Source organism: Hyperolius riggenbachi, chromosome 3 (genome assembly GCF_040937935.1).
Source record: "Hyperolius riggenbachi isolate aHypRig1 chromosome 3, aHypRig1.pri, whole genome shotgun sequence".
In the NCBI taxonomy this organism is placed as follows: Eukaryota; Metazoa; Chordata; class Amphibia; order Anura; family Hyperoliidae; genus Hyperolius; species Hyperolius riggenbachi.
Genome location: NC_090648.1, coordinates 32,951,362 through 32,969,400, shown reverse-complemented (window position 1 = coordinate 32,969,400; position 18,039 = coordinate 32,951,362). Strand labels below are relative to the sequence as shown.

Here is an 18,039-nt window from a genome sequence, read left to right as displayed (position 1 = left end):
GGTGTGCACCACCCCATTGAGATACATTGACCAAGCAGATCCGCAGCCGCAAGCGGATCTGAAAACGCCCAAAAAGCCGCTCGGTGTGCACCAGCCCTATAAGATGAAAATCCCATTAAGGCATCGATCACACTTATCAGCACTATTACCAGTGTTTTTGTTTTTTTTGCATTCCTGATTCTGCGTTTTATGACTTTTCAGTTTCATTTTTTTCTTTTCTTTTTTTTTTGTGTGCGTTTTGTATGCAATTAGTGCATACCAATGAACTTAATTTGCATGCAAGAGTTTGTAGTTAACTTTAAAATTGCATGTGACTATATGCAAATGAATGCAATTTTTCTGCATTTACATTGACTTACATGTGACTCGCACATTGCACACAAAAAATGCAGCACTGCTGCGCGGTTTAAAAACGCATAAAGTTTAAATCCGCAAAATATTGATGTGCAGCGTGAATACAGATTCACAAAAATGCAAACACGTGTAAGTACTGTATTTATCTTTTTTTGTTTTTATCCGTCGCAGGTGCACTTTAAATTAACTCAATAAATGTGGTTCAAAACTGATTTTACAGTTTTCCGTCAAGAGTCTAGTACTTCAAGGACAACTGAAGTGAGAAGAAGACTGAGGCTGCCATATTTATTTCCTTTTAAACAATACCAGTTGCCTGGCAGCCCTGCTGGTCTTTTTGGCTGCAGTAGTGTCTGACTCACACCAGAAACAAGCATGCAGCTAATCTTGTCAGATCTGACAATAATGTCAGAAACACCTGATATGCTGCATGCTTGTTCAGGGTCTACGGTTAAAAGAATTAGAGGCAGAGGATCAGCAAAATAGGCAGGCAACTGTTATTGCTTAAAAGGAAATAAATATGGCAGCCTCCATATCACTCTCGCTACAGTTGTCCTTTAAAGGGATCCTGAGGTGAGAGGGATATGTGGGCTGACATGTTTGTTTCCTTGCAAATAATGCACATTGCCCGGCTGTCCTGCTGATCTTCGGCCTCTAATACTTTTAGCCACAGCCCCTGAACAAGCATGCAGCAGATCAGGTGTTTCTGACATGATTATCAGATCTGACAAGACTAGCTGCATGCTTGTATCTGGTGTTATTCAGACACTACTGCCGCCAAATAGTCCAACAGGGCTGCCAGACAACTGGTATTGTTTAAAAGGAAATAAACCATAGACCTGAACAAGCATGCAGATCAGATGTCTATGACAAATCTGACAAAATTAGCTGCATGCTTGTTCCAGGTTTGTGATTCAGACACTTCTGACCAGAAAGATCAGCAGCACTGCCAGGCAACTTGTATTGTTTAAAAAAAAAATATGGCAGCTTCTATATGTCTCACACCTCAGGTTCCTTTTAAAGCAGTGTATTATACTGCTGTGTCCACCCACTCAGAGATATGTTCAGAAGGGCAGCTGCCTATGTCATCATCAGCAGCAGCAGAAATAATGCAGTTTCTTGATATTGGAGCTGTAATTAGTATTTTGCCCACAAGATGGCACATTGGGATTTTTATTTTCCCCCAGTGAAGAAAAAAAATGCAAAGGAACTTCAATAGCTTATTAGTTCATTGATAGTCAATAACTGCATTATCAGATGTATTAATCTTATTATTATTACTAAAGTTTTTTTATAAAGTGCTAACATATTACACAACTCTACACAATACATTAGGGGCAGTGGCGTAGCTAAGGAGATGTGGGCCCCGATGCAAGTTTTACAATGGGCCCCCCCCAAGCACTCTATACATAACAATTAATACGGCGCATCAAAGCCTGCCAATGACAACTACAGCAGTAAACAACAGTACACAAAATAGTGATACAACAATAAGCAATGATGTGCAGTTTGCAAGGTAGGGATAAATATACCAGACAAGTCACTGAGTCCATATGGTGGTGGAGAAGAACACACAGAGGAGAGGGCTTTGCCAAATGCCATCTAAGGGATTTTTACCTGACTGATCTGTACAAAGTTGCACAGTTGTGGATTATGTTCCATTCCTACTGGATGCAGAGGAGCAAAAGGGCAGTTGTGCCATGGCTGTAAAGTACATGTACCTGAATTGGGAATAAATGCAGGACTATCCTATACAATAAAACCCCCTGTCCCTGCGTCATCCTCCTGTCCCTGTGTCCGTGTGTTTTAGCTACGGCGAGGCGGGCGTGTGTGTGCAGAGGCATGCAGGCGGGCGTGTATGCGCGCTTTCATGCGGTGGCGGTCATAGGTGCGGGAGGGGGGCTGTGAGGCACTAGAGCCCGTTATAGTAACAGGCTTGGTCCACCTAGTATGGATACATTATAAAAACTTGGGCTTAACTTGAAGTAGGCGCCCCCCGCAAAACTCTGCCAGCCAGGCCCTGCATAAAACCCTTTCCATTCAAACGCCCCTCCCACCCATCACAGTACATTAGTGCGCCTTCTCCAGATGAAACCAACCCTCCATCCCCCAACCATAGACCACAACAGAGCGGTGAGATAGTCTACCTTCTACCAGCGAGTGACAGGTCCTCACTCCTCTCTTCACTGTAGCTGCTGCACAACCAATCTCCCTGCGGCTCACATCATGTGTCATGTGACCTGCAGAGGCAGCAGCCACAAGGAAATAGGCTGTACAGCGGCTACAGTGAGGGGAGGAGTGAGGACCTGTCACTCCGCTCGCTGGAAGAAGGTAAGTATTGCTCCACTTTGCTCCTCGTCACAGGACAGGGCCCCCCTCGCTATTGTTACGCCTCTCCTCACTATGGGATTGATTTGTGTAATAGCCGTAATAATACAGTGCGCACACAGCGCACAGCCATGTTACCCTTACTATCGCCAGTAAGTACCGCTATAAGTGCAACCCGCAATACTTGAGTTGCGCGACCGTTACTACTGTAATGCACAGTAATATTACCATTGTTACCTGTATCAACCCCTATGATCTTATAGGATAGTTTACTGGTTAAGGGCTCTGCCTTTGACATGGGAGACTAAGGTTTGATACTTGGCTAGGGTACCTATTCAGTAAGGAGTTCAAGACAAGACTCCCTAACACTGCAGGGTGGCCTCCTGAGCGCGTCCCAGTGGCTGCAGCTCTTGAGCGCTTTGAGTCCGACAGGAGAAAAGCGCAATGCAAATGTTCAGATTAATATTATTATTATTATGATCCACTTGAGTGTTGCGAACTTTTGCCACCTGACAGATCGCATGTAAGAAGGATCCAGCCCAGGTCCCTGCTTCACGCAATCTCAAAGCTTGGTACATTATTATTAATATTGTGTAATTATATAGTAACATCATTTTCAGCAGCACTTTACAAATTTGGACTTACCTCCAGCCAGGCATGGGCTCACGAGTAGTTACGAGTCCCTAAGGACTCGAATTCGTGATATAAATGAGGCTTAATTGCCTCAGGTGTGCGGCTGGACGACAAGGGGTTAGTTACCCCAGGGCCGGCGCTACCATTAAGGCAAAGGAGGCAGCTGCCCCAGGGCCCCAGAGCTTGTAGGGGCCCCCAGTGGCTACAAGAGGAATAAAAAAATTTTCAAATCGGCCTTATAGTTTTTGAGAAAACCGATTTTAAAGTTTCAAAGGGGAAAAAAAATACACATTTAAAAACCTGCCGACTTTAATGGTTAATAGCAAATCCACCTTAAATGCTAGAAACCCTAAATTTGCAGGATATGTTAAGGAGATCATTAGGAATAAGAGGAAAAAACAATTTTTCAAAAAGACCTTATAGTTTTTGAGAAAATCGATTTTAAAGTTTAAAAGGAAAAAAGTATACTTTTAAATGCGGTAAATGTCACTTTTAGTAGCAAACCTAACGGTAGTGTAATTTTACATGCATCAAAACAAAAAGCAATACATTTCCTGACGGGGTTTCCAGGGGGTCTATACGCAGCCGCAGCGCTTTGGCCAGGGATCGCTATACAGCCGCAATATGGCTCTATGAAGATCCCTGACATTTTTTCCTATTTTCCCAATTTTTTTTTTATGTTTAGAGTGTGGGAATTTAAAAAAAAAAAAATTATGTGGGGTCCCCCCTCCTGAATCTTTTTAACCCCTTGTCCCCCATGCAGGCTGGGGTAGCCAGAACGTGGAGCTCCGACCGATTGGGGCTTCACACCCTGACTATACTAGCTGCAAAAAAGGTCCCCTAATGCCGATTTTTGTTCCGGGGTATATGTTGGGGGGGGGCCTAGGTTTATTTTGCCCTGGGGCCCCATTGTTGCTTAAACCGGCCCTAAGTTACCCATAAGTCTGTCGTCCTCCCTGCGCTCCAAACAGCTTGCACGCGTCCTATTGGACGCGTTGCAAGCCTCACTACGTACACTTCCTCCTTCAAGCCGGAAAGAGGAAGTGCGCAGTGGTGAGGCTAGCAACTCGTCCAATAGGATGCGTGCAAGCTGTTTGGAGCACAGGGAGGACGACAGACTTATGGGTAACTAACCCCTTCAGATTCAGCCGCACACCTGAGGCAATTAAGCGTCGTCTATATCATGAATTCGAGTCCTTAGGGAATTGTGACTACTCATAAGCCCATCACTGCCTCCAGCCCCCCATTGCCCGCAAGGTCCCCGGGCATCCTCCTGGTCCCTTCCGTGGTCCTGGTCCCGGCTCTAGCAATCCTGGCGACTGACACACACACGTCACGCGTCCTGCGCATGCATGGTTCTCTAAAACTGAACCGCGCAGGCTCAGGACTCCTACACCGGCTGGCGTGATGATGCTCAGCCCCTTGGGCAACTTCAGCCGAAGTCGCTGGATTACTGGAGCCGGGACGAGGAGGATCCCGGGGGACCTCGCGGGCTACGGGGAGGGCGGTCGAGGAAGCCCCAGCCCCCAGGTAAGTCCAAGTTTCATTTTTATCGCAGCTCAGGGTCCCTTTAAATCCTATCAAAGTGTATGTGTCATCTACAAGGTCAGCTGGATAGCGTACTGGTAAGGCTGTTGCCTTTGATGTAGGATTTGAGCCTTTGACCAGGGTTTGAATCCCAGCTCAATCCAGTACGTAAAACAGTTAGGAGCCTTTGGGCAAGGCTCCCTAATGTTCTTGTCTTGTCTTGTCTACAGAGCAACAGACGGGGCGCAAGACCCGAAAAATCCTGGCAGATTTCACAGGAGGGCTGGAGATCTATCCCAGTATTGAGGAGGGTTTGAAGGACCTGGACATTGGCATTCTGGGTAGGTTCCCGGGCACTGATAGGACCTGACGGAGCGGGAAGGTGGGGGGTTGGCGCAAGTCTTCACACTGTGAACATGGACCAGGTGGAATGGGGGAGTGGATCAGATAGAAAACATGGATCAGACAGGGAGTAAAGATGGATCACATAGGGAGCAGAGCCAGGTCAAACAGGGGAGTAGGGGATTGGGAGGGATCACATTGAGTTTAGGAGGCGAGGAGTGGGGGTGGATTAGATTGAGCTGGAATAGATCAGGCAGGGAGTGTTGCGCTATCAGACAGGGAATGGCATGGATCAGACAAGGAGTGGAGGTTAACTAGACATGGGGGTGGATTAGATGCGTAATGGGATTGGATCAAATAAGGAATGGGGATGGACCAGAAAAGGATTGGGAGGGCAGGCAGTGCGGGTTGATCAAGAAGTGATGGTGGATCAACTGAAGAGAGACAGATCAGACAGAGAACAGGGTTGGATCAGGACCAGAAAAGGATTAGGATCAGACAGGGGCCCAAATGCAATTTACTTCTTCTCCTGAATTATCTCTTAGGAAATCATTTTCATCTTCTCTTCCAAATAACTTTTTTAGCATTTCACAGCTGAAAAAGTTCCCAAAAGTTGGTGAAAACGTGATATTAAATTTTTTTTTCTTGCCTGCGGGGTGGTTTAACCTCTTGAGGACCGCAGTGCTAAACCCCCCAGTGACCAGGCCATTTTTAGTAAAATAGGCCACTGCAGCTTTAAGGCCATGCTGCAGGGCCGCACAACACAGCACACAAGTGATCCCCCCCCCCCCCTTTTCTCCCCACCAACAGAGCTCTCTGTTGGTGGGGTCTAATAGCTCCCCCATGTTTATTTTTGTTTGTACAAATATTGTTTTTTTTTTTTTAATAAAAATGACTGATCCTTTAAATGTTATCTCTCCCTCCCCCCAGCCGGCCAATCATGGCGATCAGCTGTCATAGGCTTCTGCCTATGACAGCCGATCTCTCTCCAGTGTCCCAGGGGGACAGCCGTGTCACACGGCTGTCCCCAGTACAGTGCTGCTGCCGATCGCAGCGCTGTACATGTAAATAGATGGCGATCACGCCGCCTAACAGTCTCCCGAGCTGCAATTGACGCTCAGAGACTGAAGGCGGGGCGGAGCTCCGCCCCCCCGAGCAGGAGATGAGCGTGCAGCTTGCGCGCGATCTCCTGCATTAGCTGGCCCCAGGACTTTACGCCAATCGGCGTTAGGCGGTCCTGGGGCTGCGGCCGCGCCCATCGCCGTGATGCGGTCGACAGGAGGTTAGAATACATTTTATAACAAAGTATAAAAAATTCACATAGGAGAAAACTCCGCAGAAAAAGTGAATTGCATATGGGCCTGGGAGTACTAGAGCATTGGGCAGGGGGTGAGGAAAAGAGGGTAGAGCCGGCAAGGAGCAGAAGTGAATATGCCGAAAGTGAGCTAGGGCAGCTAGTGCAAGGGAAGTGGGTGGATCATTCAGGGATGGGGCAGGGCTAGGCAAGGAATGGGGGCGGGTCAGTCAGGGATGGGATAGATCAGGCAGGGATGGAGTGGATCAGTCAGGGATGGGGCTGGGCTAGGCAAGGAATGGGGGCGGGTCAGTCAGGGATGGGGTAGATCAGGCAGGGATGGAGTGGATCAGTCAGCGATGGGGCTGGGCTAGGCAAGGAATGGGGGCGGGTCAGTCAGCAATGGGATAGATCAGTCAGGGATGGAGTGGATCAGTCAGGGATGGGGCTGGGCTAGGCAAGGAATGGGGGCGGGTCAGTCAGGGATGGGGTAGATCAGGCAGGAGATAGGGGTAGATCAGTCAGGGATGGAGTGGATCAGTCAGGGATGGCGTGGATCAAGCAAGCAATGGGGGCTGGTCAGTTAGGGATGGGGTAGATCAGTCAGGGATGGGGCTGGGCTAGGCAAGGAATGGGGGCGGGTCAGTCAGGGATGGGGTAGATCAGGCAGGGATGGAGTGGATCAGTCAGCGATGGGGCTGGGCTAGGCAAGGAATGGGGGCGGGTCAGTCAGCAATGGGATAGATCAGTCAGGGATGGAGTGGATCAGTCAGGGATGGGGCTGGGCTAGGCAAGGAATGGGGGGGGGGTCAGTCAGGGATGTAGTAGATCAGGCAGGAGATAGGGGTAGATCAGTCAAGGATGGAGTGGATCAGTCAGGGATGGGGTGGATCAAGCAAGCAATGGGGGCTGGTCAGTCAGGGATGGGGTAGATCAGTCAGGGATGGGGCTGGGCTAGGCAAGGAATGGGGGCGGGTCAGTCAGGGATGGGGTAGATCAGTCAGGGATGGAGTGGATCAGTCAGGGATGGGGCGGATCAGGCAAGCAATGGGGGTTGGTCAGGCAGGGGGTGGGTGAATCAAGCAGGGGTGGGGCAGGTCAGGCAGAAGACTTCACAAGGGTCAGTAGGATAAATGTCTGCATCATTAAATTAACATTATGCAGCCATCCTTGTAGCTATATTACCCAGAGCTCCTCCCTCCCTCTCCCGCTACATCATATCCTGTTCCTCTCTTGCAGTAAATAATGTTGGAATGACGATGAGGCCTGCCATATTAAAGGAGCCATTTCTCTGCAGTCCAAATCTAGCCCAGGTGAGATCTGGTTCAGTTTAATCAGCAGATTGTTACACTGTCGGCAGATCAGACTTAAAGGGAACCTGAGGTGAGAGGGATATGGAGAGGCTGCCATATTTATTTCCCTTTAAACAGTACCAGTTTCCTGGCAGTCCTGCTAATCATGTGCCTCCAATACTTTAGACATAGACCCTGAACAAGCATGCTGCAGATCAGGGGTTTCTGACATTATTGTCAGTTCTGACAAGATTAGCTGCATACTTGTTTCTGGTGTGCTTCAGACACTACTGCAGCCAAATAGACTAACAGGGCTGCCAGGCAACTGGTATTGTTTAATAGGAAATAAAGATGGCAGCCTCCATATACCTCACACTTTAGTTGTTCTTTAATGTGGCCACATACCATACAGTTTTCTATATTTTTTTTCCATTCGAGAATTATAACCCCTTTTTCTGATTGATTGTAATATTTTAAGAATCTGACCAATGTATCACCCAATTGTTAAATTTTTCCCCAATCATGAAAAAATTATTGCAAACTTTAACCACTTCAGCCTTTAGTCGTTTTCACTTTATGCAACCTCCCATTTAATAGCCTATAACTTTATCACTACTTATCACAATGAACTGATCTACATCTTGTTTTTTTCCGCCACCAATTAGGCTTTCTTTGGGGGGTACATTTTGCTAAGAGCTACCTTGCTGTAAATGCATTTTAACAGGAAGAATAAGAAAAAAACGGAAAAAATTCATTATTTCTTAGTTTTCAGCCATTATAGTTTTAAAATAATACATGCCTCCATAATTAAAACTCACGTATTGTATTTGCCCATATGTCACGGTTATTACATTGTTAAAATTATGTCCCTATCACATGTATGGCGACAATATTTTATTTGGAAATAAAGGTGCATTTTTTCCGTTTTGCATCTATTACTATTTACAAGTTTAAAAAAGAAAACATTTAGAAATATTTCATCTTTACATTGATATTTAAAAAGTTTAGACCCTTAGGTAAATATTTACATGTGTTTTTTTTATTGCAATGTTGTTTTTTGTTGTTTTTTGTATTAAACATTTTATTTGGGTATTTTTGGGAGGGTGGGATGTAAGCCATAGTTTTATAATGTAAATGTGTCTTGAGTTTTATTTTTTTCACTTGTAGTTGTAGTTTTACTTTTTGCCCACAAGATGGCGGCCATGAGTTTGTTTACATGACGTCACTCTAAGCGTAACATACGCTTAGAGCGACGTATGGGGGACGTTACAGCCAGAAAAAGCACAGCTTCCGAGAGAAGCTGTCGCTTTTTCAGCGGGGGAGAGCAATCAGTGATCGGGCACCATAGCCCGATTCACTGATTGCCAGGCTAACGACCCGTGGCCGGGAGCGTGCGTGCACGCGCGCGATCGGCCGCGGGAGCGCGCAGACGCGCACATGGCCTCCTGGGCATAGCTACTACGTCCAGGAGGCCAAAGTAGTTAAAGAAAAAATAGCTTGGGTCTGTACATCAAGAAATTGATCATCTATCCTACACCTTATATGGATCAGAAGAGTCAGTCATTTCGGATAAATTTGTCTCTATAAAAATGGGACATTCGATCAGATTTCTCACTCACTCAAACACACAAACAAAAAACCCTTCAGATTTTTCTATACAATCAATCATTTTTATTCAATTGCCATATATGTGGGTAACCCCCCACCATGCAATTTTTTATATGTCTTTTCATTGTGAGAATTACGTTCAATATTTTTGATTGATTGCATTTTAAAAAACTGACCAACGTATCAGGACCCGTTTCCACTAGTGTGGTGCGATTCCGTTGCGAAAAAAGTGCAAAAACAAATTCGCATGCAAATTCGTATGCAATTGTATGGGAATTTTAATGCGAAAATGCATTAAAATTCTCATCTGTTTGTAAGTATTCGAACTTAACCATGTCAGTGCCTGTGTGCTTTTACATTGTTTTTAAGTGAAAACGTACGCAAATTCGCATGGAAAATTCGCATAACAAAAACGCATGTATTTCTATTAAATATATTACTGGTGAATCGCACACTAGCCTTGCGGTGTGCGAATTCTGATGGCTCTGCTGTGCAGATTTTTTTCTGCACAGTCCAACGCACAGAATTTCTGACGAGTGGAAACAGGCCCAATATTGATTTATATTGGTTATGCGAATCTGCATGCAGAAAACGCATGCAGATTCGCTGTAGTGGAATCGGGCCCTATGAAAACAAAAAATGGGAGAACTCTGAGGCTGGTTTCACACCAGGACGTTGCGTTTTAGGGGACGTTATGGTCGCATAACGTGCCCCTAACGCAACGCCTGGTGCTCTCTGATGTGGACGTCAGAGTGAGCCGCGTTGTGCAGCTCACTCTGGCGTCCGTGATGCCGTGATGCGTACTCTTGGACGCATGCGGCATCACGTGGTCCCGCCGGCCAATCGCCGCACAGAGCGGCCGCTCCAGGAAGTAAACACTGCACGTCACTGAGTGCAGTGAATATTAATTAGCCATGTGCCTGGCCGATCTCCGCTCCTCCCCAACATTACTGAGCATGTGCAAGCAGTCTAACGTGGCTCTGCCGCTTACAAAGTACTGCATGCAGTACGTTGTGTTACGGCGCAGCGTTACTAAGTAACGCAACGTGGGCACTGTGAACAGCCCATTGCAGTTACATTACTGTGAGCTGGGCTGCGTTACAGGCTGCTCTAACGTGCGCCTGTAACGTCCCACTGTGAAACCAGCCTGAACAAAAAAGCTTCGGTCTGTAAACCAAGAAACAAACTATACTACACCATTCAATTTTCATAAAAACAGCCACTCCTGATCGATTTATATCGATAGAAATGAGAAATTTAATTAGATTTCTCTCTTGCAAAAAAATACTTATGATTTTTCTATACAATCCATCATTTTCACTGAATTGCCATAAATTCAAATCTTTTTTTCTTTGTATTGTGTGTGTCTACCTTAGAAGTGACCCCACCCCATACAATTTTTTATATTTCTTTTCAATTTGAGAATTGCAATCAATTTTTACTGGCTGATTGTAGCATTTGAAAAATCTGACCAATGTACCACACATGTCAGTATAATTTCCCCCCAATTCTGAAAAAGAGAAATGTTTGAAAATTGCTTTGGTTCATAAAATAAGAAAGTGACAAACTATCCTACACCATAGAATTTTCCTAAAAATTGATAAAAAAAAAAAAATCAGCCACTCCCGATCAACTTCTATTGATAAAAATGTGAAATTCGATTAGATTTCTCATTCACATAAAAAACTTCATTTTTCGGTACAACGATCGTTTTTATGGAATTGTCGTGAGATTTAAACTTTTTATTGTATTACTAGCTGATTGCCCGGCGTTGCCTGGGTATGTTACATAGTTACATAGTTACTTTGGTTGAAAAAAGACATACGTCCATCGAGTTCAACCAGTACAAAGTACAACTCCACCCTGCTCCCTCACATATCCCTGTTGATCCAGAGGAAGGCGAAATAACCCTTACAAGGTAAAAATTCCTTCCCGACTCCAGATGGCAATCAGATAAAATCCCTGGATCAACATCATTGGCATTACCTAGTAATTGTAGCCATGGATGTCATTCAACGCAAGGAAAGCATCTAAGCCCCCTTTAAATGCAGGTATAGAGTTTGCCATAACGACTTCCTGTGGCAATGCATTCCACATCTTAATCACTCTTACTGTAAAGAACCCTTTGTATTTGGCTGGTGTTGGCTCCGCCTACTTTTTCTAACCCTAACACACAATTACTCAATGACCAAGTTTGTGAGCTTTGCATTGTTTGGCATAAATAATTTGCATTGAAATGAAACAAATCTAATTGGCTGTGTGTAGCTCCACCCCCTTTTCTGAATTTTAACCCCAGTCACCCAATAACCAACTGTACCAGGTTTGAGGCCTGTGCCATTAACAGTGCAAGAATCGTAGCAATTAAATATTCCCCTTGAAAAGCAATAGGTGAAGTTTGATTCACTTTTGTAGGCTCCACCCACTTTTCTGAATATTAATCCCAGTCCCCCAGTGATCAACTGTGCAAAGTTTAAAAACCCTGTCATTAACAGAATTGCTGCAGTTTACATTTTCCCAGTGAAATTTGTATTTGTCTCCACCCACTGATGACCCGACATTGCCCGGGTATGTATTTGACTGGTGTTGGCTCCGCCCACTTTCTAATCTAACACTTTGGGGTCCATAGGCATCAATAATTTGTATATTCTCATAGAAAGTAAACAAATCAGGCTGTTTGTGACTCCACCCCTCTCCAGGATTTGAACCCCAGTCACTCAATGACCAACTGTAGCAGGTTTGAGACATCTGCTATTAACAGTGTAAAAATGGCAGCAATTTAAATATTGCATTTGAAAATCAACAGGTGAATTTTGATTGGCTATTATAGGCTCCACCCACTTTCCTGAATATTAAGCTCAGTCACTCAGTGATCATCTGGGCAAAGATTGGGAACCCTGAAATAAACAGTGTAAGAACTGATTGGCTGTTTTTGGCCCGCTCCCTTCAGAATTTAAACCCCAGTCTCCCAGTGACTGACTGTAGCAGATGTTAGGCCTCTGCCATTAAGAGTGCATGAATGGCAGCAATGTAAATATTCCCCTTGAAAATCAAAAGGTGAATTTTGATTGGCTGCTGTAGGCTCCACCCACTTTTTTGAATATTAGTCCCAGTCACCCAGTGGCCAACTGTGTCACGTTTGAGAACCCTGCCAATAACAGAATGGCTGAAATCAATCTAACAAATCTGATTGGCTGTTTGCGGCTCCACCCCTTTAGTGAATTTGGACCCCAGTTACCCAATGACTGACTGTATCAGGTTTGAGGCCTCTGCCACTAACAGTGTAAGAATGGGCGCAATGTGAATATTCCCCTTGAAAATCAATAGGTACATTTTGATTGGCTATTGGCACCACCCACTTTTTCTAACCTTGACATACAGTCACTCAATTATCAAGTTTATCAGCTTTGGGGTCCTTGGTATCAATACTTTGTATATTCCCATTGAAAAATAAACAAATTTGGCTGTTTGTGGCTCCGCCCCCTTCCTGAATTTGGACCCTAGTCACCCAGTGACCAACTGTACCAGGTTTGAGGCATCTGCTATTACCAGTATAAGAGAATGGTAGCAGATGAAACATTCCCTTTGAAAATCAAAAGGTGAATTTTTATTGGCTGTTGTAGGCTCCACCCACCTTCCAAAATCCTAATCTGTCACCCAATGACCAACTGTGCAAAGTTTGAGAACGCTGCCATTAACGGTGTAAGAATGGCTGCAGTTTATATTTTCCCAGTAAAAGTTGTTTTGGCTCCGCCCACTTTTTGTAACCTTGACACACAGTCACTCAATGGCCAAGTGTGTGAGCTTTCAGGTTCCTGGCATCAAAAATGTGTGATTGGAAGCAGTTTATCCACCAAGGAAATCTGATTGGCTGTATGTGGCCCCGCCCCTTTAGTGAATTTGGACCCCAGTCACCCACTGACCGACTGTAGCAAGTTTGAAGTCTCTGCCATTAAAAGTGTAAGAATAGCAGCAGTTTAAATATTCCCCTTAAAAATCAATAGGTGAATTTTGATTGGCTGTTGTAGACTCCACCTATTTTCTTGAATCTTAATCACATTCACCCAGTGACCAAGTGTGGCAAGTTTGAGAACCCTGCGATTAACAGTCTAAGAATGGCTGCAGTTTACATTTTACCATTTAAAATGAACGGCTGAAATTTGATTTGCTGGACTTTTCCTGGATTTGTAACCTCGGTCACTAAGTGACCAACTGTGCCAAGTGTGGGGACTCTGGCTTGATTACTGTGAGAATGGCAGCCTTTTACATTTTTTCCATTGACTTGAATGGGTGAAATCTGATTGGCTGTTTGTAGCTCCGCCCAGGTGTGCAGGGGGGCCGCGAGACCCCCAGAACGTATCATCCCAGGTAGTAAGGGATCTGTGTACCAAGTTTTGTTCAAATCGGTGAAGCCGTTTTTGCGTGATCGCGGCACATACATACACACACACACATACATACATACGATTTTATATATATAGATTGCAATCAATGAGTGACTTTCCTGAGTTTAGTCATTACCTAAATGTGCATAATTACTATTAGAAATGAAATTACGTCCATTTTCGTAACTAAAATAACTTTGTTTCTATAGAAAACATGAGATTACGAAATTTAGCGTTAAATACAAATTTGCGGCGAAACGCGAAATTAGGAAACCAAAATTTTGCTTATGGAATTCCGAATTGCGGTTTTTATGGCAATTATGAAACTACGAATTTGTGTCGTAGCACCTAAATTTGCATCCGTAATTAAAGAAACATGAAATTACGAAAATTTCGACTCAACACTGTTTCTGTTTATTAAAATGGTTCCACAAAAAGGCTTCAAATCAATCTGGAAGTTACTTTTAAATTTTCCTAATTAATCAAAAAATAGAACAGGGATTGTTTTGTACTAAAGACTGCATATAAAGAGTACACAACATTCTCTGAAATATTATTAGATTGAGGCTGGATTCACAGTGGTCTGTTGTATAATGCATGTGTTATAATGACTGTGAACTGCAGTGGAGACTGGCCATAGACTTTAATACAAAGCCTGCATGCAGCCAGTTAGAATAACGCGATCAGGTACACCACAGTACTGTGAACAGGCCCATAGAATTGTGTGGGCAGTGAGCTGACATGCAGAATTATTCTGCAACACAACTGAGCACTGTGAGCGGCACCTCAGTGTTTTTTTTTTTAAATTAAGAACATAGGAAACTACATTTTAGAAAACAATATGATCTCTCTTTTTTTGTTACATTTTTTTGACTACTTTTGTCTAATCAGAATCAATGATTCGTTTAACAACTTTTAAGAAAAATAAATCTAAAGCTGGTCATACACTTATTGATTTCCACCCAATGTTTCAAAATGACCAATTCCTTTCTGAAAAGAATTGATTCAGAAGTGGATTCCATCCACACACTGCACATCAAGCAATAGACTGCAGCAGGGAATCGATTGAAAATTGATTGAACTGCAGAGTTGCGCTGTTCCATGCAGTGCAAAGCTATAGACCAGAAGTCAGGAACCTTTTTGGCTGAGAGAGCCATAAACGCCACATATTTTAAATTGTAATTCCATGAGAGCCATACAATATGTTTCAAACTGGGACAGTGCGCATGCGCAGCAGAGGGCTCACGTCCCGGGTGCCATGGTTATGTGTATACAGTTGATCCGCTGGGCAGCGGAAGTGTCTTTAGCTTTTCTTGGGTTTCAGCAACATCAGCAATTTCCCGGAGAGCCAGACAGGAGAAATACCGACTAACAGCTTGTACAATCAGCTAGCTGACTTGGGGGGTTGATTCACTTTGTAGGATGAAATCCCCGCACTTTGCACCAGTAGGCTGCCTGGCAAGTGACAGGCAGCCTATTGGGCCATTCAAAGTGCAGGAATCTCATCTTACAAAGTCTCAGGACCCGACAGGGTCCAGAGAGCGACAATTGGAGCAGCTGTTAGTTTTGGTGGGAACGCGAGTAAGTAGTGCATGCTACAGCAGTATCATGCCTACTTTGAAAATGTTACTTGCGCTGTCACACTAAGCTGCTGTGTGCCGGATGGAGCCATCAAAAGAGCCACATCCGGCTCCCGAGCCATAGGTTCCCTACCCCTGCTATCGACCATCGATTTGCCAGTGTTCTTTCCCCGCCCTCGATTGTTTTAAATTTTCCATTCTGTCCGATCAATCTGACATTTTGGGGAATGAATTCCCAGCAAATGTATTGAATCTGCAAGGAATGGAATGAGAAAAGAGTCTGTCTTTTAACATATATTGCATGAAGCAGCTGGTGTGCTTAATAATATTCCCTGTATTTTGTTAGGGACTCTGTGACATTGTGAACTGCAACATGCTGTCCATGGTTCAGGTAAGGAACTTAACAGAACAGAATATAATATTTCTGCTTAGTTACCATGACAAATATTTAGCTTTAGTTACTAATTATATAATTATTATTATTTTATTATGAATTTATAAAGCGCCAACATATTCTGTGGCGCTGTACAAGGTAAGAAACAAACATGGGGTACATAATAATGCAGACAATGATACACCAATATACAAAATACAGAATCTATGCAAAATACAGAATTGGTAAATGACAGTGACAAAAGTAACATGATGAATAAAATGTATAACAAATCCCAAGACACCAAAGGGTGAGAGAGCCATGCCCTTGTGAGCTTACAATCTAAAGGAATAGGAGGTGAACAAGAGGTGGAGTAGTATACAATAGTCATACCTAGAGGCAGTGTGTTTTAGGTTATCTAGTAGGAAAAAAACTTGGCCTTAGGTCAAAAGGGGAATGGCCTAAGGAAGAACGTATGCTTGTTGTAAAAAAGTGAGCTTTGATGCAGCGTTTAAAGATATCAAAGGTTGGAGAGTGATGGATGTGCTGTGGAAGGGCATTCCAGAGGAGGGGTGAGGCACGTGAGAAATCTTGTATGCAGTGGCTTGCAAAAGTATTCGGCCCCCTTGAAGTTTTCCACATTTTGTCACATTACTGCCACAAACATGAATCAATTTTATTGGAATTCCACGTGAAAGACCAACACAAAGTGGTGTACACATGAGAAGTGAATCGAAAATCATACATCATTCCAAACATTTTTTACAAATCAATAACTGCAAAGTGGGGTGTGCGTAATTATTCAGCCCCCTTTGGTCTGAGTGCAGTCAGTTGCCCATAGACATTCTCATATCCTGCTTGCCTCCAAGTAAAAGATATAAGATCACCCTGTAAAATAAACTTTATATAGCACAGTACTGTGTATCTGAACCACCCAGTGATTTACTCCAGACAAGAGGGACTGCCGTGAGAGACCTCCACCATAAACACTAGGCTGGAGGGGGGGGGGGGGGGGGGGGGGAAATATACGCCCTCTTAGTGGGTCACTCACCGGATCCCTTCTTGTATCTCTGCGTATCAGCCCTCCAATCTGGGCACAGCACTTTAAAATCAGACTTTTAAAAATACAAAAGCGGGACTCGCATAGCATAAAACCTTCACAATTTATTGCCAACAATTGCATAAAAACATGCGTACCAGATAGGGGATAGTCAGCGCTTATCTGTTGGTGCCACCGCCGCAGTCGGATCCTGCTGCACACTCACAGTCCCTGCTATCCTCACTTCCTTGTTGCGTCCCACGTGACTCCTAGGCTCCGCCCTACGCGTTTCGTCAAATGACTCATCAGGGGCTGGGGTCACGTTACCATGGGACGCTATTCATACCCTTTCCCAGCTCCTCCCACTCCATCATCATATGTCCAACCACTATACATAGTATATCCACCCTCAGGGCTGGGCCGAGGCAGAGGCAAGAGAGGCTCCAGCCTCAGGGCGCTGTGTAGGAGGGGGCGCACAACTCACTCGGCTATCATTCCCCTATCGTGTTTGAAGCAGAGATAAATAAGAAAAGGGAATAAATGACAGTGACTGCAAGCCAGAGAACTAGAGATTAAGGTGTTGGGGGCCCTGGGGCACCTCAGTCTAATAGCAATCAGTGTATGACGGCTGGGGTGGCAGGGATTTAGGGGCGCACTTTGGTGTCTCAGCCTTGGGTGCTGGGGGATCTTGTCCCTGCTCTGTCCACCTCGCCCTCTTTCCCTCCCGCAGTAGTAAGTTGTCAAAACACCTTAGAGACATCTCACCCGCTCTTTATATTTCGATTGCCCCACCATTACTGCACAGATGTGGGATCATAAGCTTTACATACCGTACTACATGCTTAACTAAAGATACGAGTGAAATTACAGATAAAGTTAGCATCTTCTGACCACGTCCCCATATATACATACTTCCTATCCGTTCTAGTGTTGTCCGGGTCATGAACGATTCGGATCTTTGATCCGAATCTCTTTTGAGAGTCGAATCATCCGAATCATCAAAATGAGTGATTCGGAAAGTAAAGGGGCGTGGCCAGAAGCGGCACGCCCCCTCTCAGCGGGCAGCGGGGGTCCTGGAAGCAGAGCAGAGATGGATCGCTCTGTTGGAGGGGAGCCAGCCTTGCAGGGACAGGTAGAGGGGACATGGGTGCCACTGCCAGATATGTGTAGAGCACACATACTGGCTATAATGTGCTGCTCATTATAGGCTGTCTGTTCAATAGTGCTGCATAGTGAACAAATGGGAAACTTTTGGCTCAGAAGCACAGCTCAGTAACTTTGCAGGCAGCG

General features: G+C 44.6%; 1 protein-coding gene across 1 annotated transcript in view; it reads left to right on the top strand.

Moving 5' to 3' along the window:
* The window catches only part of LOC137560911 (very-long-chain 3-oxoacyl-CoA reductase-B-like), a 73,442-nt gene that overhangs the window by 20,661 nt on the left and 34,742 nt on the right, over window positions 1-18,039 (top strand). The window contains exons 4-6 of the mRNA XM_068272076.1: window positions 5,070-5,180; window positions 7,715-7,788; window positions 15,684-15,728. Of these exons, the coding sequence (XP_068128177.1) occupies window positions 5,070-5,180; window positions 7,715-7,788; window positions 15,684-15,728 (230 nt within the window). The remainder of the gene's footprint in view (window positions 1-5,069; window positions 5,181-7,714; window positions 7,789-15,683; window positions 15,729-18,039) is intronic.